This window comes from Cydia pomonella, chromosome 18 (assembly GCF_033807575.1).
Source record: "Cydia pomonella isolate Wapato2018A chromosome 18, ilCydPomo1, whole genome shotgun sequence".
Lineage (NCBI taxonomy): Eukaryota > Metazoa > Arthropoda > Insecta > Lepidoptera > Tortricidae > Cydia > Cydia pomonella.
In genome coordinates, this window is record NC_084720.1 from 4,762,567 (window position 1) to 4,788,982 (window position 26,416).

At 39.1% G+C, this 26,416-nt stretch overlaps 1 protein-coding gene across 3 annotated transcripts in view; it reads left to right on the forward strand.

Moving 5' to 3' along the window:
• Positions 1-40: 40 nt before the first annotated feature.
• LOC133527839 (protein fem-1 homolog B) overlaps positions 41-26,416 on the forward strand; it is a 40,885-nt gene continuing 14,509 nt past the window's right edge. The window contains exons 1-13 of one of the 3 annotated variants that reach the window (XM_061865030.1): positions 41-603; positions 4,605-4,758; positions 10,869-11,113; positions 12,453-12,600; positions 12,887-13,041; positions 15,232-15,357; positions 15,720-15,917; positions 16,323-16,406; positions 18,372-18,467; positions 21,026-21,136; positions 22,147-22,280; positions 24,309-24,427; positions 25,346-26,187. In XM_061865030.1, coding sequence (XP_061721014.1) covers positions 460-603; positions 4,605-4,758; positions 10,869-11,113; positions 12,453-12,600; positions 12,887-13,041; positions 15,232-15,357; positions 15,720-15,917; positions 16,323-16,406; positions 18,372-18,467; positions 21,026-21,136; positions 22,147-22,280; positions 24,309-24,427; positions 25,346-26,187 — 2,556 coding nt within the window. In that variant the 5' untranslated portion in view covers positions 41-459. Of the gene's footprint in view, positions 604-4,604; positions 4,759-10,868; positions 11,114-12,452; positions 12,601-12,886; positions 13,042-15,231; positions 15,358-15,719; positions 15,918-16,322; positions 16,407-18,371; positions 18,468-21,025; positions 21,137-22,146; positions 22,281-24,308; positions 24,428-25,185; positions 26,188-26,416 lie in introns of all 3 variants that reach the window. The other 2 variants (XM_061865028.1, XM_061865029.1) reach the window with 2 other exon arrangements.

Consider the following 26,416-nt stretch of genomic DNA (forward strand, 5'->3'; position numbering starts at 1 on the left):
TGCTATTGGTCCATGAAATTCCACATGACAAGACGTGGCAATGCATTCCGTTGCACTAATTGCACTGTTGTAAATGCAAATTAAATAGTAGCACACAAACATAAGAATTAAAAAAAATAGCAACAAGTTTTTAATTACGATTTGATACTATTCTAACAATTTCAAATTGTCCTTTTCCACGTAAATGTTTTACACACATTTTAGAAACACCTCTTTTGATACTTTTATCGGTTTTTGTGGCAACCCGGATAGAAAATTGAAATGGTACATCACTACTTCAATCAGTCGTTTTCCGATTCTTCGGAGCGGGTGACGGATGGACTGAGCAAATTTTTATTGTTTTCGTTTTCGCGAGCCGTCACAGGCAAAATTACAATTTATAAACAAATAAAGGGACTATCGTGTTCGTGCTGTGATTTATTTTAAACTTTGTTCATCGTGAATTAACAGTGATTAGATATGGAGGACAAGTTGATGTTAGGCGATGTAAATAGCACCTTGAGAGAAAGGGTGTTTTTTGCAGCCAGGGACGGGATGTCCTTAACTCTATACGCGTTATTATACGAAAAAAACACAGACGAAATAGATGACCTATTGAACAGCGTAAGTAAACATTTGCGTTTCTTTCAAAAAAGCAATAAGATTGCGAAGTGTTTTCGGTTTTGTCATCTAGGGAGCTAGAAGTCACGTTACAATCGTTACATTCTATTTATAACACGGTGTACCTTCTACGCGTTATGTAGTTATCTGTGCGTTGTTTAATTATTTTACGCGTCTCTATCGTGATATTTACGCCGTTATTTAGTGGTGTTGGGTAACCTTGGTGTGCTTGTGGAGTTAGACAGCTCGTAGATTGGTTTGGCTCCAAATTGTTGCTTCCTTTGTGATATTTTGGTGCATTTACAGGTAAACGACATGTCATTGAACTTGCTCAGACTTTGAAATTTATATTTGTTGTGATGACACAAAAACATGGTTGCTCGCTTCTTTTTTTCCTGCAATATTTGGGTGCCAATCATTAGATAAGATAAGGCAGCCTGTGGTCAATGTTATCAGATCAAAGTATGCTTACGCAATATTTATCATTTAATTGAAACATGATTATTCAAATGTATGAATGACTGGGCGGAATGTGGTATTTTATAACTCCCGTAAAGATAACATGTTAATCTATCATAGACAACAGTAAAGCAATGTGTTTAGTCATTTACACTTTTAAGCTTATAGAATTTTATAGTAATCTTATGGTTCTAAGGTGAAAACTGCACTGATAAGAGATTTTCTTTTAAATCTTAAATGTAATTGAAAAGTATAAGTTTTAGTCAATCAAGTGATTTCATGAGTTCTATCTATTGTTATCAGTGTCCAGAATTCAAAACTACTGGAGTTAATTTGTTCTTTTAATTATAAGGGCAAATCAACTTTTAGATTGATACTACATGACATTTAAAAATACGGAAAATTTCATTTGTGAAATAATTTTGGTCTAAAAGATGATTTGCCCATAATGGTGATATAATGAAAATATTATTTTTTATTGGTAGTTAAATTCAGGTAGTTCAGGTATTACAATCTGGTACGTTTTAAAGTAGGCAATATCATGATTCACAATGATCAACACCTGGTAGCAATGTTTTAATGAAAGTGGATATGATTCCATTTAAATTTCATGCGCAAATTATATACAAATGTATGCAGTTTCTTTAGTTTGTCAGTAGTTTTGTTTTAATACGTCAAAATTAAAAAAAAAATATTTTTTTCATAAACCCATATGTGTGCCCCTATGGATAGGTCTTCAAAAATGATATTTAGGTTTCTAATATAATTTTTTTCTAAACTGAATAGCTTGCGCGAGAGACACTTCCAAAGTGGTAGAATGGGTCCCCCCCCCCCTGTAACTTCTAAAATAACAGAATGAAAAATAAAAAAAATATATATAATATACATTACCATGCAAACTTCCACCTAAAATTGCTTTGAATGAGATCTAGTAAGTAGTTTTTTTTTAATACGTCATAAATGGTACGGAACCCTTCATGGGCGAGTCCGACTCGCACTTGGCCGCTATTTTTTAATGAGCAAATTTAACATACTGTAAGTTGGGTGACGATGCAATATTATGGTATCATTGAGCTGATCTCATGATGGATACTGGAGGTGGTCATAGGTTTTCTATGATAAAATAATGCAACCTCATTGTGTTTGTTGGGATTGTATTGATGAGTATAAAATTGTCTGTTGAAAGAGAAGTACAGTCGGGAATAAAAGCTTGTATCAGAAATAACATTTTTGACAAAAAGTTAGCCTGAAATCATCAGCACAACTCATTCTGTGAATTATAAATATAATCAAATGACTTAATAGTGATGATTCATGGTTCTGAATGTTCGACTATATTTATGATAACAAAATCCGGAATGTGAGTAAATCACATCAATAAGATCAAGATTACTCAGAGCATCAGCATAATTGCAAGTTGCGACCCAATTTTTTGGCATGCATACGCATTCTACACTTTTAATAGGGATGGATGATTCACATTGCTGTAAATGTTAACTTATTTCTACTCACACATAGGTACTTAAATGATTATTTGACCGGCACAATGTCGCAGCTCGCAACATATGAGGTTTAGGTATATAATTTTAAGTTTATATTGTATACAGTATGCAATAGGGCAGTTTCATCTATCGAAATTAAATTATGATGCATGTTATTTAATATAGTTTTTACCATAAGAAATACGAATTTAATCCTTTTGTGTTATAAAAACGTGAAATATATTTTTAATTTATTATTATTTGAACTATTATGACATTACAACAATTAGGCTGCGTTTTTAGCGTGAACATGAATCGTTTAAATAAATAAAAAATCTTACCCTAAGTGATATTATATTTAGGAAATAATAAGGTTTTGGCAAAAAAATCTTTTTGGTACAAGCTTTTACTTCCACAGGCAACTAATACTCATTGAGTCAATTCTAACAACCCCAAACACAATTCGTTTGTTTTTTTTTATCACAGAATTCCCATGGCCACGTCCTGGCTCCATCATCAGATCAGCTCCATGTCATCATAATATTGCATTGTTATCCGATTTACATATGTATGCAAAATTTCAGCTCAATCGGGAAGTGGGTCAAATTAAGCATCCAAGATTTGACCCAAACTAACTAACACATTTACTTACTAACAGGGCAAGTCAGATATTACTCATAATTTGTAAAAATACTAGTTATAATAGCATTACGAACATTTATAAATTTAATATATTTAAAAAATATGTAGAATATCCGATTATGCCCCAGTTTAATTAATTAAATAATAAAAGTAAGAGACCGTGCGTGCGGCACCGAAGCTCTTGAACAAACTCGACTGTGCAAACCGGATGCGTGTGTAGTGTGCGTGCGTATTGTAAATTGAAATGCATGACATGAATCCTTATAAGAGACGTCACACAGCACCGCACGCAAGCTTTTAACGCAACAGTGAGACTGACTGATTGTCAGATATAAGTATTACAGAAGTTCTATCTTTCTTAAAAACAAGTACCCGTCAAAAATATTTTTGACACACACTTTTATTGCCGAGTGCACTTTCTAATTTTTGTAAGTCTATCAAGTACTTCTTGAGACCTTTCAAATGAGCCTAAACTCAATGTGTTTACGTTTTTCCATCGAAGAGTTCCTTTGGCTACCTTCCGACTGCATCATCAGATCAGCTCCATGTTAGCATACTATTGCATTGTCATCGGAAATACGGAAGTATACCAAATTTCAGCTCAAACAGACACCAGGAAGTGGTTCAAATTTAACTTACAAGATTATATGTAGATTTATACAAAGAAGATACGCGGTGAAGCTAAATAAAAGTGTGTAAAAAAAGTGTGTAAAAAAGTGTGTAAAAAAGTGTGTAATAAAAGTGTGTAAAAATAGTAAAAATACAGACTGGTTTCAAAAGTGCAGCACTTTAAAAATAATCCAAGTTCCTAGCTGATTTGGAAAGTGAAAGTTTATCTAAATTATGATTTATGTAGATAACTGTCGTGCGTTTTGACAAGTTGATATAACGGCTTTATTAATGTTCATAATAAATTATTTAGCTTGCTTATACTTGGCAGGCATTTAGTAACTAAAGTTTAAAGTGTCTGCAGTGTTTTTGAATTGGCCATTGTCATTATAAATTCCAACGCAGCAGCGCTAAGTCTTAATGCGGTTATAAAGCATTCACCTTTTTTTTTAGCATGCATAAGAGGGTGAGAGGGATATAAACTGTATTTGGTGATCAATTCTACCTACAATTTTTATTACTTTGCTCAAGTTCTCAGTATAACACCAATGACCACTAGTGTCAATGATGCCTTATGGCATTTATGTTCGCCTCTTAGATATTACGTATCATTTGTGAAATCAACTATAATTAAGTGGAATATACCTCATGCCGTTTTTGCACACAATAGCATAGCATACCCATCAAGCACTTTTTAGGTTATAAATCTCTTACATAGCTCGTTTACACGATTGGCTGCCTATCTCTACATCGGACTCTATTGAGTACTTTAAATATGAGTAATTAGGTAATCTATAAAAATATTTCCTTCAGGATGTCTGCTGCGACGGCGTCAAATGCACACCCCTCATCGCATCAGCGCGACACGGGCGCGAAGGAGCCGTCCGGATACTACTCGACAAGTTCCGGCCGCCAGTCCGGTTGGAAACCGAAGGCACTGTAAAGTTCGACGAGTATGTCATTGAAGGTGAGTGAACGCCTCATTGCGTCAATGGCGCCGTCCGCATGAGTGCCAGGTGCCAGGGCTTGGTCCGTCATGTGGAGCCCCTTTTGAGTGCGAGGCCGTGAGCGAGGGCCGCTTCGTCCAAGCCTAGCTACGCCACTGAGTGTAACTGGCAAGGTATGCTCGCTGGGTCGCCATGTGAGGTAGGGCTTTGATGTCAATCTGTCTAAAAGTTAAAAGGATATATGAGAGTTTGACATATAAGGCGTACGCCGCGTACATATTTTATGCTTCTTATCAAAACTTGGAATCTGTTTAAAAAGAGGTTTTCTTGAGAACGCTTATGTTTAAAGAACTTTATTATGACCTAAATATGTAGACAGGCAAGATATGTATTAAGACAAGCAAGGGAGAAGAAAGCGGGCGGGTCGGTAAATTGCAACCTTTACCGACACGCCGTTTTCTTTGCAGCCTAGCTCAGCATTTATTGTTATTGTTTATCACGTCTTTTAATAGTTCAAAACTCCCTTTTAATCGTACGAATAGATTCCCAACGACGTTAAAAATACTTATAGTTTCGTAACCACGTAGTTCGGTAAGATCTTGCTAGGTTAAACTTTTAGTTCGAGCATAATAATTCCTTAAAAAACCTTTAACTGGAACAATTTTTGTCTAACTCAGCGCTGTCATATAAGCACTTACAATTATTAAAGCGTTACGCTTCTTTATTTTGTTTTGTAAACATAGTTACGAGCAAGTATTTACGTGAGGGAATGTTAGCCTGAATCGCGTCGCTCTTAAATATTGAAAAAGTGTTTGCGTAACTTGATTGGATTTTGCGTAGGTATTGTGTTATAAAACTTATGAAGTTATAAAATGAATAAAAACTGCAGTTTAATCTAATGGTTATGGACATTGTACTAGGGAGCCTAGCCAAGTGATAGTGGGGTTGGCCGGTCGAAGGATTTTACAGATGGCACCAGCATAGGTTTTTTTATACCACGACGGTGGCCATCAAGCACACGGCCCGTCGGATGGTAAGCAGTCACCGCAGATGGTCGCCTGCAACTCCAGAGGTTTACTTGTTAAACCCTAGAATTGTGTCTAATTCTTGATTTTTTTTGTTTTGTTCTATTGACATTATATTTTACATTATATACTTATGATTTGTCTTAAAAGGTTAGTTAAAGCCAAATCTCACAGTTAGAATAGAATCCAATATTGAGAGCTCTCATCTAAATCCTTTTTGTACCTACCTAAAAGTATTCAAAAGGTTCTTCTTCCCGAGACGTGTGACCCTGATCTAGTAAGGCTTTACTGTATCTGCAATAATATCTTGCACAAGTACAACGAAGCGCGCAAAATTATGACGCAAACAAATGTGTAAAACCATAATAGCGTGTTAATATATTTTTGCAAGCTTAGTTAGTTGTACATGATATTATTGTAATATAAGAATGTATTACTCTACTATTCGTAAATATAAAGCACACGTGTGTAAGCGCGACACACTTAAACTGACGTCCAATTGCTGACTACTGACATATTTCTGAATAGGTGCGTCATATGTAGGCCGGCACTACGATTTTATGATATTCTCACCTATCGCGTGGGAAAGCTAAGCATCTCTTGACAGATGAATGCTGTAGGCAGTTATCATATTAACGCTGAAATCGGAAACCGCAAGTGAGAACCGCTTTAACTTTCTGTAATAAACACGTTCATTAGACTTAATTACTAGTAGCTTGTGTTTTTTCTTAATTTGTGATTTTTATGCAAAACAAACAGAATAAAGTTTAAATTTAAATCTCACCGCCCGTGATATAGACTAGTCCAGGGGTTCCCAAAGTGTGCGCCGCGGCGCCCTGGTGCGCCGTAGAAAGTAAAGAGGGGCGCCGTGAGTTCTATCATTATACGAAACCACAAATATTCGCGGGTACCTATTTGAGCGCTCGCATCGGCAAATAATATAGCGTCGTGTCTCTCTTTTTCGACCGTGATTTTAAATTTACAAGGGCGCCGTTGAAAAATACTAAACTTGTAACTGCGCCGCATGTTGAAAAAGATTGGGAACCCCTAGTCTACTTTATGCTATAGTTTATGATGATAAATTCGAAATAAAAAAAGTATAAAATCCACCTCACACTACCCCTAACTGGAGGTAACCACGCGTTTTATACCGTTAAGACACTACTTTCATTTAAGTATTTATTTATATGTTTATATCTACCAAAACTCCTGAAAATTATGTTCCTTGGCCGTGAAGTGTCAAAAAAGAAACAGTCGATGTGAGCGTACAATTAGTCTCGCTTCTGGAAATCCAGGTCTAAATATAACGCGCCACGTGCTCCGTCACGTTTGTAACAAAAATGCCCCGAACTGTTCTTTGTTTGGGTCGACTAAAACCTAGTGCCGCAGACAAAGGAAAAAAAGCGCCCCAAGGTCACCTTTTTTCATAGACATTGTATCACAACGAAATTTATGGAACAATACACTTTTTCTCCTTCTAGGATCAAAAGAATTCGTCGTCCTGAGTATAAATAACAAACAATTCCTACATATAAAAAGTGTACTTACAACTTTAAATAAAAAATCAAAAATATAATAGCTGCATTTTTTTATGATATAGTAGGCAAACTAGCAGACGAATTGCGTGATGGTAAGCGATTGGACACCCGCCACACCAGAGAGGTTAAATTTGACAGTTGAAAGCTGCACCTACTCAGTTTACACGTCACGTCAGTTCATTTTCAAACAGTTATGAAATGGTCTTTTAGCTAGTTTTATCTGTAGGTATCAACGGCCAAATAATGCTATTTAAAAGACTATTCCTGTTAGTACCTCACAACATATTTACAAGCGGAAATTTAATTCTATATCTACTTTCACCATTGTTAATGCCGCCAATGAAGAAAACTAGCCTATATCAACATAACTATATACAGTATCTAACAAATCCATATATATTCACGTGACATACACCGTAATAACTGATAAAATCTATCCAGTAGATTTAAAGATTTAAAGTCCGACGACATAGGCGTCAAAAACATGACCGAGTCTAAAAATGCCGATTCACGTGTCTTTGTTTGGGTTTACACTTGACGTCACCTGTAATAAACAAGAAAAGGAAAGAGAACATGATTGGATCTCTTTAGTTTTCAGTAAATTGTGGTGGCATTGGCCAAAGAAATGTCTTTCTTTTATTTTCTCGTTCTGCTTAATTTTGCGTCTAATTGTGTGCCTTTACGCAGGTCATTAATTTTGGTTGCTTTAAAAATGTTCCAAATCCAAACAATGCTTTTGTTTGGGTCGATCAGGCACTAAAAAGTAAATCATCATCTGCTGGTCTTTATTACTTATTGAGCAAGATGAAATTGGTTTTATTTTCAACTGCGCGGCAAACGCCTGTTCTTCTAATTTATCAGCGTTCGTCTCATGCGATCTTAATATAATTGCCATTTACGAATGAAAGTGATATTTTAAGCCACTCGACTCGTTTGAAACGGTAGTTGGCTGGATTCCAGAAAGTTCTTTGTTCATGCGTTGATTTACTCGAGTAATGCCTTGGGATCAGCTGCTTGTCAGGTGTGTGCGACATATAATTAAATGAACCGGGAGATATATTGCTATTGTAGACATTAGCATTGCAAGTATGTACGCAGAAGTGGAAAGCTTCCTTCTTCTAGCCCAACTAGGCTTTATAGAAAACTACCTTCTGCCTGCAAGTGTGCATGGAATGATTTTGATTGATAAGATGTCCTTCTCCGAGCCTCGAACTATCTCTTAGGCATATCAAATTTGGTTGACAGACATTTAGACGGACATAGTTCTTTTCGCATTTATAATAATTATAATATAATAAGTTTCTGGTAAAAAAAATCATTTTTGGTACAGACTCCCATCACAGAGCTCCCATTGGTCCCTCCTTTTGCCATCATCAGATCAGTTCCATGTCATCATAATATTGCATTGTCATCCGATTTACATATGTATGCAAAATTTCAGCTCAATCGGAAATCGGGAAGTGGGTTAAATTTAGCTTCCAAGATTTGACTCTCACCAACAAAATAACATACATACATACTAACAGGGTAAGTTAAATAAAAGCTTGTAAAAATAACCTACTGGTTTTTAGGATCGTTTGTAAACAAAAACGAAGTTTGTTGACACCGATTGGAATGAGAATTTAAAAAAGTGTGCCACAAAAAGAATTGATAAGACAAACATTCAAGTTTTGCGACGATATACTTTCACAGCATAGTATTGACGTCTTTTGAGCCGTTGATTATTTTTTTCTGTTTCAACATTTTTAAATGCTCTTCTGTAATGTTATTGATCATTTTGAAAAAGCAGAAGAATTTCGGTTAGATGTTAGATGTTGATTTGCAACTAATAAATGTGTAAGTATATTTTTTTCCGTCCACTTTTATCTAAGAATTAGGCCTACATGAATCTCTGTATCGCCAGGTTTTTTAATGTTATAAACTATGATACATAACTGACATGAAATATGTATGTAAGTAATTAGTGGCCAATAAGATTAATTATGCAACGCTAACTCATTGTATAAACAAAAACCGGCCAAGAGCATGTCGGGCCACGCTCAGTGTAGGGTTCCGTAGTTACTCTTCCGTCACAATAAGCTAAACTGGAGCTTAAAGTATAGTAAATTGTTAACCAAGGGATGAAACGGTACCTTTCACCCGAGTTAAACAAATAGGCAAATTTGCATAATCAGTACCTAATTAAAGTAAGTCTTTTTACTATGAATGGAAAACTTTTTGCGATAACTAAAAAACAGCTAAACTGATCATGTCCGCTATAGTTTTCATTTAATGTCTTTCTTAAGCTCTACTTCCACGATTTTTTTTATATTTTTTGGACCTATGGTTCAAAAGTTAGAGGGGGGGGGACACATTTCTTTTTTCTTTCAGAGCGATTATCTCCGAATATATTCTCTTTATCAAAAAATGTTTCTTGAAAACCCCTATTAGTTTTGAAAGACCTTTCCAACGATATCCCACACTCTAGGGTTGAAGCGAAAAAAAAAAATTCACCCCCACTTTACGTGTAGGGGAGGTACCCTAAAAAAAATTAATTTTTTAGATTTTATTGTACGACTTTGTCGGTTTTATTGATTTATATATCCATGCCAAATTTCAGCTTTCTAGCACTAACGACCACGGAGCAAAGCCTCGGACAGACAAACAGACAGACAGACAGACGGACATGGCGAAACTATAAGGGTTCCTAGTTGACTACGGAACCCTAAAAAACACCATCGCGCCCCTAACCCAACAATCCTGCACTTCGTTTTTGCGGGATTTTGATGTTCATATAAAAAACCTAATTTTAATTATTTCGGATAAAGCGTAAAAAAAAACATCGGGTTGCACTCCGGGAGTGCCGGCAGAAGTGAACACTTGAATATTAACGTTGTGCTTTTTTGATATTTTGGAATGGTTAGGGAATAATTTTGCACGAATTGATTTAATTATCAGTATAAAAGTACTATCATTTATGTGGTAAAATACACAAACATGACAATTAATATTACGTTAAAAATTTAATACTTCAGAACTATTACAATTATTTAACATTAAAAAGTTTATCTCAGAAAAATTTAACTTCCATCCATAATTTCAACGACTACGTCACGTGGCCGTCTTACGAATTTTCAATCTGTCGAATCTGTCGGTCACGTGACCTGTCGCGGGTTTAACATTTTTTCCCCATCACAAAAAGTGCACAGCGCCGCTAAAGAAGTTTTCACTTCAAAAGTTTTCCATGCAATAGTGACATAATTATATGCAATAGTGACATATCTATATTATTTTATGTATTTTTCCTTCTTGTCTGTTACCTTTCGTGATTTTTCTCACTTGATGGTCTCATCGGAAGATCAGCGCTGGAAGCCACCAGCAACATGCTGAGATGAGGCCATTTCGTGGCACTTTATACTTCCTTTGTTTTTGTTATATCATGTAATTTAATGTGTCTTGTTTGTGTCTACGAATAAAATTATTCTATTCTATTCTATTCTATTCTATCCTATAATTAGCTTTCAAATCTCAGCACCATTCAGCATAAACATCTGTGAAATGTACCCTGACATTATTCTTGAATTCCAGGTGCCACAGCCCTCTGGTGCGCCGCGGGCGCCGGCCACCTCGGCATCGTAAAACGCCTCGTCCGCGCCGGCGCCAACGTCAACCACGCCACCAAAACCCTCAGCACACCGCTCAGAGCCGCCTGTTTTGACGGAAGACTCGACATAGTCAAGTATCTAGTCAGGCATGGAGCCGATATACATAAGGCCAACAAGTACAATAACACATGCCTTATGATTGCAGCTTATAAGGGACATTTGGATGTGGTAAGTGTCTAGTCAATAACACTTTTAAAGACTTGATTTAGTCAAGTATTTGGTAGCCGAAAGTCCTACGTCACAAAAACAGCATACCTACCTGTCAGAGCGGCCTGCTTTGATTGATAGACGACTGGTTTGGCATGGGGCATACAGCAATACAAACAATAGGTACAACACATGCCTTATTTGCCAGTTCATAAGGGACGTTTGGATGTGGTGAGTTTCTTTAAATGTGGCCCCACATTTGTCTACGCCAATCGCATTAAAACGGTTGAAAAAAAAAAAGCTTGCACGCTCGATACTGACGCCACAAATATATCGTCGCTACGCTTGGAAATTCCGATATGTGCTTGATTTTTCAAAACCGAAAGGAAACCCTGAAAACGCTACATAAGGTTTTCTTTCCTGTGACAGATCTCATAAAGGAATTTACAAGCGCAATGAGGATATTGCGGTTAGCGAGCGTGCACGCTTGTGACGCTCGGGAGTGTTCGTTCCGCTGCCGTGGAATAAGTCATAAGAGCGATCGCACGTCTCTTTCCATCTCTTCTAGACTTGTGTAGTACATGTACTAAAGTCAAAAAGACTCAATTCCCTGCACTGTACTAGACCGAACTATTCCCAAATTATTCTGCTCTTGGTTACACTACACGCAAAACGGAACGGGAAAGAGAAGTGATAGTGAGCGATCCGAGTGATCCGACCGAACTAACGCCGAGCGCGTGCGATTGACGATGACGTGCGAACGGTTCTCGGCTAATATGAGCGAGATAGCACGTAGCCGTCACTCCGTTGCAACTGCACGGAAGTAAACGAGACAACTAATTTCGAATTGTACTACTTTACATATCGCCCCGAAAAACCGTTCCGTGACATTATTATGCTTAGTTTGTCTCGGTGTACTACTGTACTAAAGAGCAAACTAGTACATTTGTGAGATTGTACTAGTTTGGAGCGATCTTTTCAATTAACGAGCACGCACAACTCTAATCTTTTCCCCAAGACGTTATTTAGCTTAAGAAAGACGAGAAGGCCGAGTGTTATTAACCCTTTTCCAGGCCGCACCAATCTACAAGGTTTTCCCAAAAAATTCAAATATATACCAATAAATCCAGCTTTGATGATTCATTTGAAGACAAGTCACATTTTCCGAAAGTGCAATCTAATTTGAACCTTAAATCGGATGGCTAAGGTTGAAATTCTTTTGGTGCGTATGTGGTCGATAAATCGTACTATGCCTGGAAACGGGTAAAATCAAATTTCGACATGTTGTCACTCGACTCCATTCGCCTAACTGCTTTTTCCGTCTATGAATTAAAATAATACCCATCGGTTATCTTTCCAGGTCCAATTCCTTCTAGATAGTGGTGCTAGAGTAGATGAGCGGGCACTCTGCGGCGCCACGGCGTTACATTTCGCGGCAGAATGCGGGCACGCTGCGGTTGTCTGCGCGCTTATCGAGCACAACGCTAAAATATTGACAAATGAAAATGGTAACTGTCACTTTTATATACTGACTTTAATATTCCCTGATCTCTCGAAGGATCAGGTCAGGTCAGGCCATGATCTGATGATGAGATTCTAGGGAAATTGAGGCCACACTTCAAACGCATAGCAACATCTTTTCACGGAACATATTGGTCGCTTTTCAACTTAGCCCAAGTTTTTTTAATTGTAATTGCTTTGGCACATTGACCATAACCGTTTTTATTGACTTTTGAAGCAGTCGGCAATCGGTTTTATCATTATTAAAGATGATTAATCTTATAATTTTTTTAGGTATGACACCACTACAATGCGCAGCGGAGCGCGCGCGGGCATCCGTAGTGGAGCTGCTAGCGGGGAGGCCGGAGGTCACGCGGCCGCAGGCCATCGAGGCCTTCGAGCTGCTGGGGGCCTCGTTCGCCAACGACAAGGAGTACTACTGTCTCAGGGTACTACTAAACTCTATCTATACTACAATGTGTAGAGACCGGAGCGGAACTTCTAGCGGGGAGGCCGGAGGTCACGCGGCCACAGGCAATCGAGAGGCCGATTTGTGAATTTCGAGAGCTCAAGTTCGTCACTCGAAAATCTATGGAAAACGGCAAATTGATATTTTTGAAATACAAGCAATATAAATTGGGAATGTAGTGGTATAGACTACAAGGCTCATTTTCAATAGGGGATATTACGCAAAACTCTGCAAAGGGGGCGCCTCTAGTCCATACTACCGTTAAACACGAAAATCGAAGTATCGTTATCTGCCTCTCTATCAGTCTTGCAAATAGGGTTGTTTCCAATTTTTCGAAACTCTTGTATTACGTTCTATATTAACTAAAAGTTGCCCTAAAATTCAACTTTTATACTACTTACTGAAAATAGCCCATAATACTTTTCACAATGTCGGTGGCTGTAATAGTGCCTTGGCTTTTCCATTGTCGGACGAGGCCAGAGCACTGTTCAGACTCGTAAATATAGGTCTTAGTAAGCGTTAATGAGTGTTATTGTATGTTGATTATATGGAGCGACATAATCGCTAAGCGATAAAGCTCTCTAATAAAGATTAAAAAAAAAAAAACTTTTATACTAAAAACGGCTTTAAACATGTTAAATTAACAAAATATATTTTGACAGATACTTTCGCGCCCAAAACACTCTTTGAAAATTGTGTGATGTCACAGTTTACGGTTTGACACATAAGTACATACACACGTAGACGATACGAACTGTCAACTGACATTTGTCATTTTTAGGGTTCCGTAGCCAAATGGCAAAAAACGGAACCCTTATAGATTCGTCATGTCCGTCTGTCTGTCCGATTCTGTCACAGCCACTTTTTTCCGAAACTATAAAAGCTATACTGTTCAAACTTGGTAAGTAGATGTATCCTATGAACCGCATTATGATGTTTACACAAAAATAGAAAAAAAACAATAAATTTTGGGGGTTCCCCATACTTAGAACTGAAACTCAAAAAATCTTTTTTCATCAAACCCATACGTGTGGGGTATCTATGGATAGGTCTTTAAAAATGATATTGAGGTTTCTAATATAATTTTTTTCTAAACTGAATAGTTTCCGCGAGAGACACTTCCAAAGTGGTAAAAAGTGTGTCCCCCCCCCGTAACTTCTAAAATAACAGAATGAAAAATCTAAAAAAAAAATATGATATACATTGCCATGCAAACTTCCACCGAAAATTGGTTCGAACGAGATCTAGTAAGTAGTGTTTTTTTAATACGTCATAAAAATTTAAAAAAAATTTTTTTTTCTTCAACTCATACGTGTGGGGTATCTAAGGATAGGTTTTCAAAAATGATATTTAGGTTTCTAATATCATTTTTTTCTAAACTGAATAGTTTGCGCGAGAGACACTTCCAAAGTGAAAAAAAGTGTGTCCCCCCCCTGTAACTTCTAAAATAACGGAATGAAAAATCTAAAAAAAATATATGATATACATTACCATGCAAACTTCCAACGAAAATTGGTTTGAACCAGATCTAGTAAGTAGTTTTTTAATACGTCATAAATGGTACGGAACCCTTCATGGGCGAGTCCGACTCGCACTTGGCCGCTTTTTTGTTTATCGCCTAACTGTCAACAGTGTCAATCCGAGAGTTGTGACGTCATCAGAATTTTCAAAGACGTTTCGAGTTTGGTCACGTGACGTGTGCCAAAAGATATTTTAAATTCAATATTTACAAAAATATGGTTATTACAGGTCCCCTAAAAGTAGTTTAACATGTTCTTATAATCCAAAAGAATTGGTACAATTCTGCCCTAAGATTTGTAGATGGAAACAACCCTATTCGAGTGATAAAGAGGCAGTTAACGAAATTTCGATTTTCGCTATCGCGGTACGCCTCTGTAAACAAACAAATGCATCAAAGTCATAGTGAAAACTTCTCAAAAAACTGTTTAAGGCATAGTATGTATAAGTTACTCTATGGTTTAAAATATATGATAGTGCTGCTCTCTGGCGGCAGAACATTGCAGTAAAACTCCCTATTCTATTAGTAAAATTTAAATGATTAGTAGTGGAGATATATTGAAAGGAAATCGAGCGCCCGAAATTCAAAAACAGCTTCCAGATTTTTCATTTCAAAGTGCTAAGAGATAATTAAAATATTTTCTACTCACAGATGGCGTACCAATACCTACGCAAAGCGATGGCGATGAGATATGACACACGATACGGATTGTTGCTGAAAAAACCCGCGGATCCCATACCGGCGTATGATAATTGGAAAGAGAGCACCACATTACAGGTAAGAACTTTCACGAATATATCATCATCTTCCTGACGTTGTCACGGCTCATGGGAGCCTGGGGTTCGCTTGGTAACTAGTTCCAAGAATTGGAGTATGCATAAGTTTACCGAAGGCGACTGCGATTTGACCTTCCAACCCAGAGGTAATCTCGGCTTTATTGGGATTAGTCTGGTAAGTTCCAAACAATTCAATTGTACAAGCCGGGATTTGACATTTGACCCAGCGATCCCCGGATTTAAGTCGCACTTGCAACTGTTTGATGAATATAATTTTATTTATAAAAAAAAAAATGTTCTTGGGTTTCATTCTGGGGTATCAGATCAGATCTAATAAATTTGTTTACGTTTATTTTTCCACAGGAAGTGGAGCGCCTACACGGCAACGCCCACGGCCTACACATGGAAGGTCTAGCCGTCCGCGAGCGGGTCCTAGGCCGACGCTGTCCGGACTTGCCCCACCCCATCGTGTTCCGCGGCGCCGTCTTCGCGGACGAGGCGCGCTTTGACCGCTGTCTCGCACTATGGCGACACGCGCTGCTACTGAGGCAGCATAACTCGGTTAGTTCCGTTTTAGACGCTTTACGCACTTGCCTTACAGCATTTAGATGCGTTTGGATAGCTACATGATATTGTACAGATATATGACATACATTACTCTTTAGTTTGAAGCAACATGATTCGGTCAATCAACCTATAAAATAGTCAATTATTGTTAGGTATTGTATGATACGATAAGAAGGGGTACGATTCGTATCCCTTGTTGCATTTACTCTACACTTTGTTACACATGGAAAGCCAGGCGAAGGCGGGTGCTCGGTTAATGCCGTCCGGACTAGTTCCTCCTATAAGGATCGTACGTGTTGGAAAGTCTTATGCCAATATTCTGGGGGCTCGGGTGCTGCACTCTACGGTTCCTATAGTTTACTAACAACAAAATAAAAATGTGAATGTACTTTGTTACAGGTCTCAGTAGTAAAGGACTTGCTAAGATTTGCTCAGGTGTTCTCGCAGATGATACACATTGGAATTGAATTGCCATTAGACAAGGTTAGTATACTATGTAATTTATTTTTTAAATAACGTTCAAGTCTTTTTACTGAGGCCGATATAATTTTTCCGAAATTCTATTCTTATAAAAATCAATGTAGAGAAGACAGCAGGCATTATACAATTTTTGGTTGGAGAGACCGTCATAGGTACTATTGTATTTGTATACTTCACAATCAGAAAAGAAGAGCTTCGCTCTTTCTGCTCTACCGACCTTCTGTAAATGGGGAAGCATACAAACGCAGGAGTTAGAAGCGACGAAAGAGCTCGTAGACGGTATTACCCGATAGACGGTCTTGTCCACATTGCCCTTTTACAAATATCGTTATATAGTTTATAACGATGAATGGACGTCTGTTATGGTCAAAGGGTCAAGTCTCCAAGAAAGCCCCTTATCTCAACTTTAACTCTTTCAGTTCCAGAGATCTAAATCTGCCATTTGAAACGACCAATTGATTTTCAATTTAGGCCTGAATTTTGTTTGTTGTCTCGATATGGCTTCTTAAATAGATTTAAAGGTTAAATGGGGTTTATTTTATTTTCATCACACTTGCTCGAAAAAGATCTTATTTCATGCAGGTATACTGAAGGGCAAAGGCATGTATTGTTCCCGCGGTCTGTTTAAAATATTTATACAGAATTTTCAATCGTGGCTGAATGCCGGATAGATCTGTGCCTTGGTCAGGGTTGTCAAAGAATGACAATACGGCGGATGAATGTTTGAAATGTCACCGTATTTAAGAATTATTTCGCTTACAATTTAGTTTTCTGCCCTCCGGGCGGAAAGCGTCAACTTTGCTCCCGCTGCGCTAAACGAAGTTGCCGCTTTCCGCGTCCGTCGAGTAGAAAAATAGTATGCGCACCACGGGAGGAAAAGTAGGACATTCCATCCCGCGTGTTTGCCACCCTCGTCTTTGGCTCGGGTAACTAACACGCGGCACGCAATGTCCTACTTTTCTTCCCTTGGGACACTAATAACTATTTTTTTTCGCAAGTATGACAAAAAACATTGTGAGTAACTCCGGGGCGAAGAATTTTGCAAACTCGAGTCTTTAATGCACTGCAGCCTGCGACTGTCGTGCATCTAAAGACCTCGTTTGCAAAATTTCACTTACCTCGTTGAACAATGTACTATTGTCATATTTCTTAATGTTGATTAGGGTTTTTCGTTTTTCTCAATTTTCGTACTGATAAAAAATTAATATATGCCAAAAAAAAAAATCGGTCAATTTTTAGAGGTTGCACAACATCAACAAAGATTTTCTCAATTAGCCAACGAATCCACATCGGTGGGTAGAAAATGGCTTAAGCGGCTACCATCAAAGCGAAGAGTAGTGAATTATATATGTAGGTAGTGGCAGCAGCGGAGGAGGTAAATGATAAGAGGTCTGTACTACAGAATAGAATATATTGGGTGCAAAATTACAATAAAACCTTAACTAAGTGTCCGACCTAAACGATTTAGGTGTAATGATTGGCCCCGAGTCAAGGCGGCGCTCCGCTTTTATTGACCACAAATATTCGATATATCGATTTCACAATCACTAAATGCAACGGTGCATCGGCTAACTACGTATGCTGGCGGTGACGTGGTGTGACGTGGCCCGACGTGAAGGGATGACGTAGCACGGAGGCCTGACGTAGTAAGCCGTAGCGTCATGCCTGACAAGTGTGATACTGAACCTCCTACATATAATCAAATTTTAAAATTAATAGTAAACTTGTATTTTGGTTACTCTGTTCTAATTAAGATTTATCAGTTTTTCCACACGTTGTGTGTGTGTTAGTGTTTTAATCCCAAAATTCAGTTTTTTCATTCGATTTTAGTATCAGTTCATTATATTTTGTTATTTTGGAATAAAGTTAATTTTCACTTAATGTATGGGGTTTTCTCTATACCTTTTCAATTTGTATTTCTCCATACTAAAGTGAAACACCTTAATGTTGATTCCATTTCTTGTTTAGGTATGCTACGTTCTAGAAGCTTGCGCGGAAGAACTCAGACGGGGCACCAAAAGGCTTGAAACACACCAACCGAACCACGACCCGGAATCTTTGATAGTGAGTCCTCTGTCCAATACGCTGTGTCACGTTTCCATACCATTTGTGTCTGTCGTAACCGCGAAAGAGCAGACAAATCATTTACCCCCTTATTCATAAACGTGTACTAGAGTTACGATGCTGTATGACTGAACTGACTGAAAATACCCGGTATTTTAAAATAAAATATAATTTATTTATTTAAAATGATAGTTTGAGTTTTACTGTGCACTGGTTATATAATCTAATGCTGTCTAGTGTCTATACTTAAATACGAATGCCTACATAAATCTGTTATTTTGAAATCAACTCAAAATCCATAGTTACATTATTCAGATGTATGTATATCTTAGTCTAAATGCTTAGGGATGATGAGTATATAGTCAAAAAAACTCGACCTGCCGGACAAAAAGAGAGCCAGAGGATGCCCTCCGTCCACATGGTGGACCAGCATGGCCAAGCTCATTGATAGGAATAATCTGCCTGACCCGACAACCCTCGACAGAATGTCGTGGCGCACAATAATTAGGAGAGCCGACCCCACCTAAAGTGGGAAAGAGCAAGGAAGAAGAAGAGGAGATGTATATCTTCGTCTAAACTAACTTTGCACACTTGAATCGAAGTGAGGGATTGTTATTGCAAACCTCATGATTTCATAGAAATTAGACATTAATTATGACATTTCCACACTTTGTACTGTTTCGCTTTAAAAAAAATACATAGTTTTTATAAAACCAACGTATAAAATGTGACTAAGATGTGATCCCCATAAGGCCTAGTTTATACCCTCTGGGTTGGAAGGTTAGATGGCAGTCGCTTTCGTAAAAAGTAGTGCCAACGCCAATTCTGGGTATTAGTTCTCAAGCGGACCCCAGGCTCCCATGAGCCGTGGCAAAATACCGGGACAACGCGAGGAAGAAGATAAAATGTGATTAAAACTTGGTCGAATTAAGCCGTTTATTTTATAAAAACTTTTTTTAAGGTCGAATTAAACCGTTTGTTTTATAAAAAACTTTTTTTTAAGGTCGAATTAAGCCGTTTGTTTAATAAAAACTTTTTTTTTTAAAGCGAAACATATAAAGCTAGAATATATTATGCTGAAGCGATCTACATTAAAATCAAAGTGATTTGTTAAGATTTAGTTAGTGGAAACCGTTTTTTCCCGAAATATAAATTTTATCAAAAATGTACGTACGTTCGGTTGGAATCGCAAAGCTATTCTTCCGTCATAAAGCAAACGTTACGTAAGCGACTCGTACTCATAATTACACCAATACTTTGAGCAATAATTAGGTATTGTTTAAATAATTTGGACCCGGGTATGTCCTTAAACTACGTCCACAAGAGAGGTATGGGCATTGTGAATGTCATCTCGCTCTGTGTGGTAGGGCACAGCACAGCGGATGTCATTCCAGATCTAGAGCAGAGCCCAATTGGGGAAGTACCTCCACCTTACAGAAAATCGCAGCCAAATAACACTAGACCCTACTCATAGTGTTGTGTTCCTGCCGGTGAGTAAGGTTGCTAGAGCTCAACGAGGGTGGGAGGGGGTTAGGGTCGGCAACGCGCATGTAACTCCTATGGAGTTGCAGGCGTATATAGGCTACGGATACTGCTTACCATCAGGCAGGCCGTATGCTTGTTTGCCACCGACGTAGTATAAAAAAAAAATGAATTTCGTTAAAAAGACTCGATGAAAAACTTTCCGTTTTCATAGAATGCTCCTAGTACAGCTGTGGAATAACCTATCATAGGCTATTAGCGTTCTTCCCACATTGGATTAGCCTGTGACTTGTATGCTCTTTCATGGTTATATGTAAATAGATAGTTTATGTAAATGTTGTACAGTACTTTAGATTAGAATTTGTCTGTTATCTAGTGGGCGCCTTATTCCGTTGCATGATTACTAGTATTAAGTAACTACTTATGCGTAACGCAAGTTATACAACCGAAACGGCACTTGCACATTGTAGTATAGTCGAAGTATATTTTAAATGAATAATTCTCTAACTAAAATGTCCTTAACACAAAAAAGCCGGCTAATTAGGAATGTGTCCTTAAGGCCGCGTACTGGACGCAGGCGGCGGGCGGCGTTTATTAGTAGTTAATTTCTTAGTTTTAATATTGTTTCCTTAATATAGCGCTAGTAGAAATAGAAATGTATTCTTAGTTTGCCCTTCTATAGTCGGAGCGCCGTAAGAATTGTTTTTGACAGTTATGAATTGACCCCTACATAATATATATGAATTTATTTAGGTGGAAGGAACAATTAATAACTATCAAAAATCACTTTATGTTACTACAACTATATATGGATAATGGTGCTTATATACTGGCTGTTATATAATATCGTGTGACATGTACAACATGATAATATTGATACTGTTTTATTATGTTTTCCCTATCACACGATGTTATATAACGTTATATATTATAACAGTCAGTATGGGATCACCATTAAACAGTCCCCATGACTCCATAAAAGCGTCCCACATCTCGACTCAGATTGCACGCATGCATAATACTCCACCGCATGTACTAACGCCCGTGTGGTACAGTCGGCCGCACGTGTATTTAAGAATCTGTGTCGCGCGCACGTGTTGCAGGAGGAGTACGAGAGCAACGTGCGGACTGCACTGTACCTGGTTGCCGTCGCTGCTAGATTGCTAGAAAATGATGATAATAATGAGGTAAGTGATGATATATTTTATAAATATACATTCATCTTATTACAGTAAAATGCAAGTAATTAAGTATGCTAATACAAAACAATACTTAAATCGAATTACAGAAGACTTCCCCCAAATCACCCCATCACGACTTGGTCGCAAGAACGCCAGTGGCGTTGCCCCTCTGCACCGCCAGACTTATGGCGTTATTCATAAACGCGTTACTGGCTTGAATTAGTTATGAATCGTTTGTCTTTATCTGTCATTTTGGATATGTATTTGTAAGAAAGGGATAGAATATAATTTAACTAAATCAGGCCCGTAAAGTTTTATGACAACAAACAATATGCAACAACAACAATAAACAATATGAATGGCGTTAGGCCTTATGATCGCCTGAGATGCCCATCACTTCTCTGCCAAAATTCTTGGTATCGGCCGAGTTCAGGTCCAACGTTTCCATTGCAAGTGCCGCAAACTTTTGATCTCCGAAACAACCCAGGTTTCAATATCACGGCTGCTCATTTCTTTGGACACTGTTTGGATAAATCGCCTCAACATTTCAGTGATATTTCTGGTGGTTTAGGAGTAGTTAGGAACTTCAATCCGACAATCAAAAATATCATCAAAATATTGAATCCCCTTTACCAATGTAGCTACTTGTATTCTATGCTACATTACATGCTTCAAGTTTTTTTTCTTTATTTTTTTTTTCTTTAGTAAAAATATTGAAACACTTTGACATAAATAAGTCCAATCAAATTAGGGGGACAAAAACAGTCTGATATTGAATAGAATACTCACACTCGGATAATTTGGGCGAAGTCTTCCATCATTAAACATAAGCTACCTAACCGCTATTTTTACGTGGGTTTAATAGGTTTTGTTATTTACAGTTTTAGCAAGCAATAATAATCATGCACTCATTTCTTCAACAATATAAAATTACGAAAAGCACTAGTTTCTTCTACTTTGTTCTGTATTAGCGAAATGTTTATGTGATACCCATTAATATGAATGTATTTCTCTAGGAAACCACTAGCGAGGTAAGAAGAGCAATCTTCAGGCTACGCGACGCGAGGCTGCGGTCCGGACAGACGCTCTTACACCTGGCCGCGGACAGACGGACGCCGGTCGATGACTTCCATACTAGCGATGTGTGCCAGTAAGTATATAGAGAAACGTGTGCCGTGAGAAACGATCTTTAGGCTTCGGGACGCGAGGCTGCGGTCCGGACAGACGCTCTTACACCTGGCCGCGGACAGACGGACGCCGGTCGACGACTTCCATACTAGCGATGTGTGCCAGTGAGTATATGAATAAACGAGTACCGTGAGAAACGATCTTTAGGCTTCGGGACGTGAGAATACGGTCGGTATAGCGCTTAAGCTGAAAGGTTTTTCAATAACTCCTAAAACTCTGGTAACTCCTAAAATGTTATGTAAAGAAAGACTTACTTACCTGAGTAAACCCTATTTTGATCTAAGACTTTAATATATAATTTGCACCTTTACTCGCGGAAATAATAAGTGTCGATTCATTTAGAGTGAGCCGTGCGGCGTAGGTATTACTTACCGGACAAATGCTATGACACCTTATTGCGTCGAAATACGGTTTATTATTGGCCGGGGGACAGCTGTGTTGTCGATATATGGTTCTTAAGCAGTATTATTGTTTTAGTTTTGGAGCGCATCGCCAACAAACTTGTTTTACAGTTTGGCGAAACTTTAATTATAGGTACATTGTATATTGTGATTTGTGAAATAAACTAAAAAAAATAAAAAAATAATTAAAAAAAATATCTTGGAAGTTACCACGCGATGTACTACAGTTGTACTCACTTGCTTACTTACTCCGTTGGCTCAGCGACCCAAAATGAGACTTGGCCTTCGACACAAGGCAACGCCACTTTTCTCGGTCCTGTGCGTCTTCTCGTCAATTGTTGACTTGAAGTTCGTGCAGATCCACCTCCAACATGTCGCCCCAGCGATAGGACGTTCTCTTGCTGGGCGACCCAGGTGCGCTCTTTTCGCTTTCCGATCTTCATCCATTCCAAGGTGACATAACCAACGGAGCCTGTGAGATTTAGTTCAGCCACTAGGTCTTCAATCTCAGGGTTCCTAAGGACTGTCCAACTTTCATACGGTCTTTGTTTTTGACCCAATATCTTACGGAGGATCCTCGCAGCTATTTTCTTCCTTGAGTGTTAGTTGTACTCCCAGCCGTAAATTTGCATGATACTTTATTAGTACATTGTGCAACGAGGGGGGTAAGTGAAATTTTGGATACGAGGGAATTAAAGACCCGAGTTCGCAATATTCTTACCCCAGGAGTTACACACAATGTTTTTCATCATACTTGCGAAGAAAAAACTAAATTTTAAGCGAAATAATTCTTGAATGCGGTGACATATCAAACATTCGTCCGCGATTTTGTAATTTCTTGACGGGTTAGGCATCGAAGGCACAGACCTATTCGGCATTCAGCCACGATTGAAAAGGCTGTTAAATTAATAAAATTAAATAATTTTGAATATAGACAAAAATATTGGATTATAAACGTCAGTATTTTAAAAGTAAAACTCATTTATGCTATTTGGTTTGTATGAATAAGTGACATAATAAAAAAAAACCCTAGGGAGTTCTAGCTCTTTTTACACAATCCATAACCCCCGCGGGAACAATGTAGGTCTTTGTCCTTCAGTACACCTGCATGAAATAAGATCTTTTTCGAGTAAGTGTGATGAAAAAAATAATTAATTCATAATCATAAGGTGATCTGAGTTTAGGTACATTGTAACCACCCGAAGCTAACTAATTTTTTTATTTTAGTATATGGAAAACCAACAGCGCTATATATACCTAGAACTTACAATAGACTAACAGGGCCAATTACAGGTTCTCACTTATAGAAATATAATAAATTATAAAAAGTTTTTGCCCATCTTAATTTACACATACAAGTTCCTACAGCATAAGAACAGATCTATATCTATATATGATTCATTTTTACAAAAATAAAAAAGTAGTTGATCATTATATATATCACAATTTATAGAAACTTTATTTAAACTCATGCGTGCGCTGCATATGAAAGTGTTTTTCCTATACCTAGTAGTAGCTCGGTAATGACTAATGGGACGAGTTGGTAATTACTATTTAGTTGAGGTATTACAAAGTGGTGTATTGCGCAGGTTCCCCTGCCCGCGCACCACCCGGCTGCTGCTGGAGTGCGGCGTGGCGGTGGACGCGGCCGACGACGCGCGCCGCACCGCGCTGCACGTGGCGCTCATCTCCTACCAGCTCATACCAGGTACTTGTACAAATTTTAATATTGTACCCTTCTGATAGTAGGAAGATTTTTCATATGTCTCTTAATGAAAATTATATATTTACGTAAATATGATTTCCCCTATGTAAATTCTAACACTGATTTAGCAGTAAAAATCGAGTATTTTATTTTTTTATTATTTTTCCCAGAATCAGTAAACAATTATGTAACATACACCGTGTTTTTTTTGATTTGCGTTAATTTCGAGGGTGCATTCCTGAGCTTAAATTAAGTAACTTTCTCAAAGACACCGATATTGTAATTAACTCCATTTCGGAGATAATCAATCATTAATTTTTATCTTATAAGGCCCTTACGAGCGTGTACACTTGCCTTAAGGCCTGTTTACTTATTGATTAGTGTTTAGTGCGAGTTCATACATTTGCTACTAAACGTAAGTACTATCTCGGACGATCGACGTTCGAAATGACATTGATATGTCACAGTTTTCAATTGTTTGGTTGAGTTAAATGTAATGCCCGTGTTACAACAACGCTATATGCAACATTTAGTTACTTTTTATAAAAATAAAAATAGTAAAAAAAAACAAAAAAAAAATTTTTTTTTGAAAATTAACTATGCCATTTAGTTTCCTTAAACGTACTTACCATGGATGTGTACTTACCGATACCCCGAAGTTAACGAAATTCAATAAAAACACGGTGTATATTAATTTCAGGCAACAATAAAAAGATCATGCATTTAAGGGTTAAAAATGATAAAATGTTTGGTGGTCGCAGACAGCCGAGCGCAGTGGGCGGCGTCGCTGCGCGGCGTGGTGTTCGAGCTGCTGGCGCGCGGCGCGCACGCCGACGCCGTGGACCGCGACGGCGTCACGCCGCTCGTCGCCGCCATCGGGGGTGAGGCTTCTTACTACGAGTACATGTTCCGTGCTCGCAGACAGCCGGGCGCAGTGGGCGGCGTGGTGTTCGAGCTGCTGGCGCGCGGCGCGCACGCCGACGCCGTGGACCGCGACGGCGTCACGCCGCTCGTCGCCGCCATCGGGGGTGAGGCTTCTTACTACGAGTACATGTTCCGTGCTCGCAGACAGCCGGGCGCAGTGGGCGGCGTGGTGTTCGAGCTGCTGGCGCGCGGCGCGCACGCCGACGCCGTGGACCGCGACGGCGTCACGCCGCTCGTCGCCGCCATCGGGGGTGAGGCTTCTTACTACGAGTACATGTTCCGTGCTCGCAGACAGCCGGGCGCAGTGGGCGGCGTGGTGTTCGAGCTGCTGGCGCGCGGCGCGCACGCCGACGCCGTGGACCGCGACGGCGTCACGCCGCTCGTCGCCGCCATCGGGGGTGAGGCTTCTTACTACGAGTACATGTTCCGTGCTCGCAGACAGCCGGGCGCAGTGGGCGGCGTGGTGTTCGAGCTGCTGGCGCGCGGCGCGCACGCCGACGCCGTGGACCGCGACGGCGTCACGCCGCTCGTCGCCGCCATCGGGGGTGAGGCTTCTTACTACGAGTACATGTTCCGTGCTCGCAGACAGCCGGGCGCAGTGGGCGGCGTGGTGTTCGAGCTGCTGGCGCGCGGCGCGCACGCCGACGCCGTGGACCGCGACGGCGTCACGCCGCTCGTCGCCGCCATCGGGGGTGAGGCTTCTTACTACGAGTACATGTTCCGTGCTCGCAGACAGCCGGGCGCAGTGGGCGGCGTGGTGTTCGAGCTGCTGGCGCGCGGCGCGCACGCCGACGCCGTGGACCGCGACGGCGTCACGCCGCTCGTCGCCGCCATCGGGGGTGAGGCTTCTTACTACGAGTACATGTTCCGCGCTCGCAGACAGCCGGGCGCAGTGGTGTTCGAGCTGGATCTCAAGACGTTTAAATCAACTATTTTTCTAGCTATTTAAACTACATTATACAATAGTAGATTGTAAAACAAGGACTTAAAGTTATCCATATTTATCCGAGGCAATTTATTGGTCGGATAAATATGGATCAGTATATAGAAAAAAAATTTTGGTCAGAG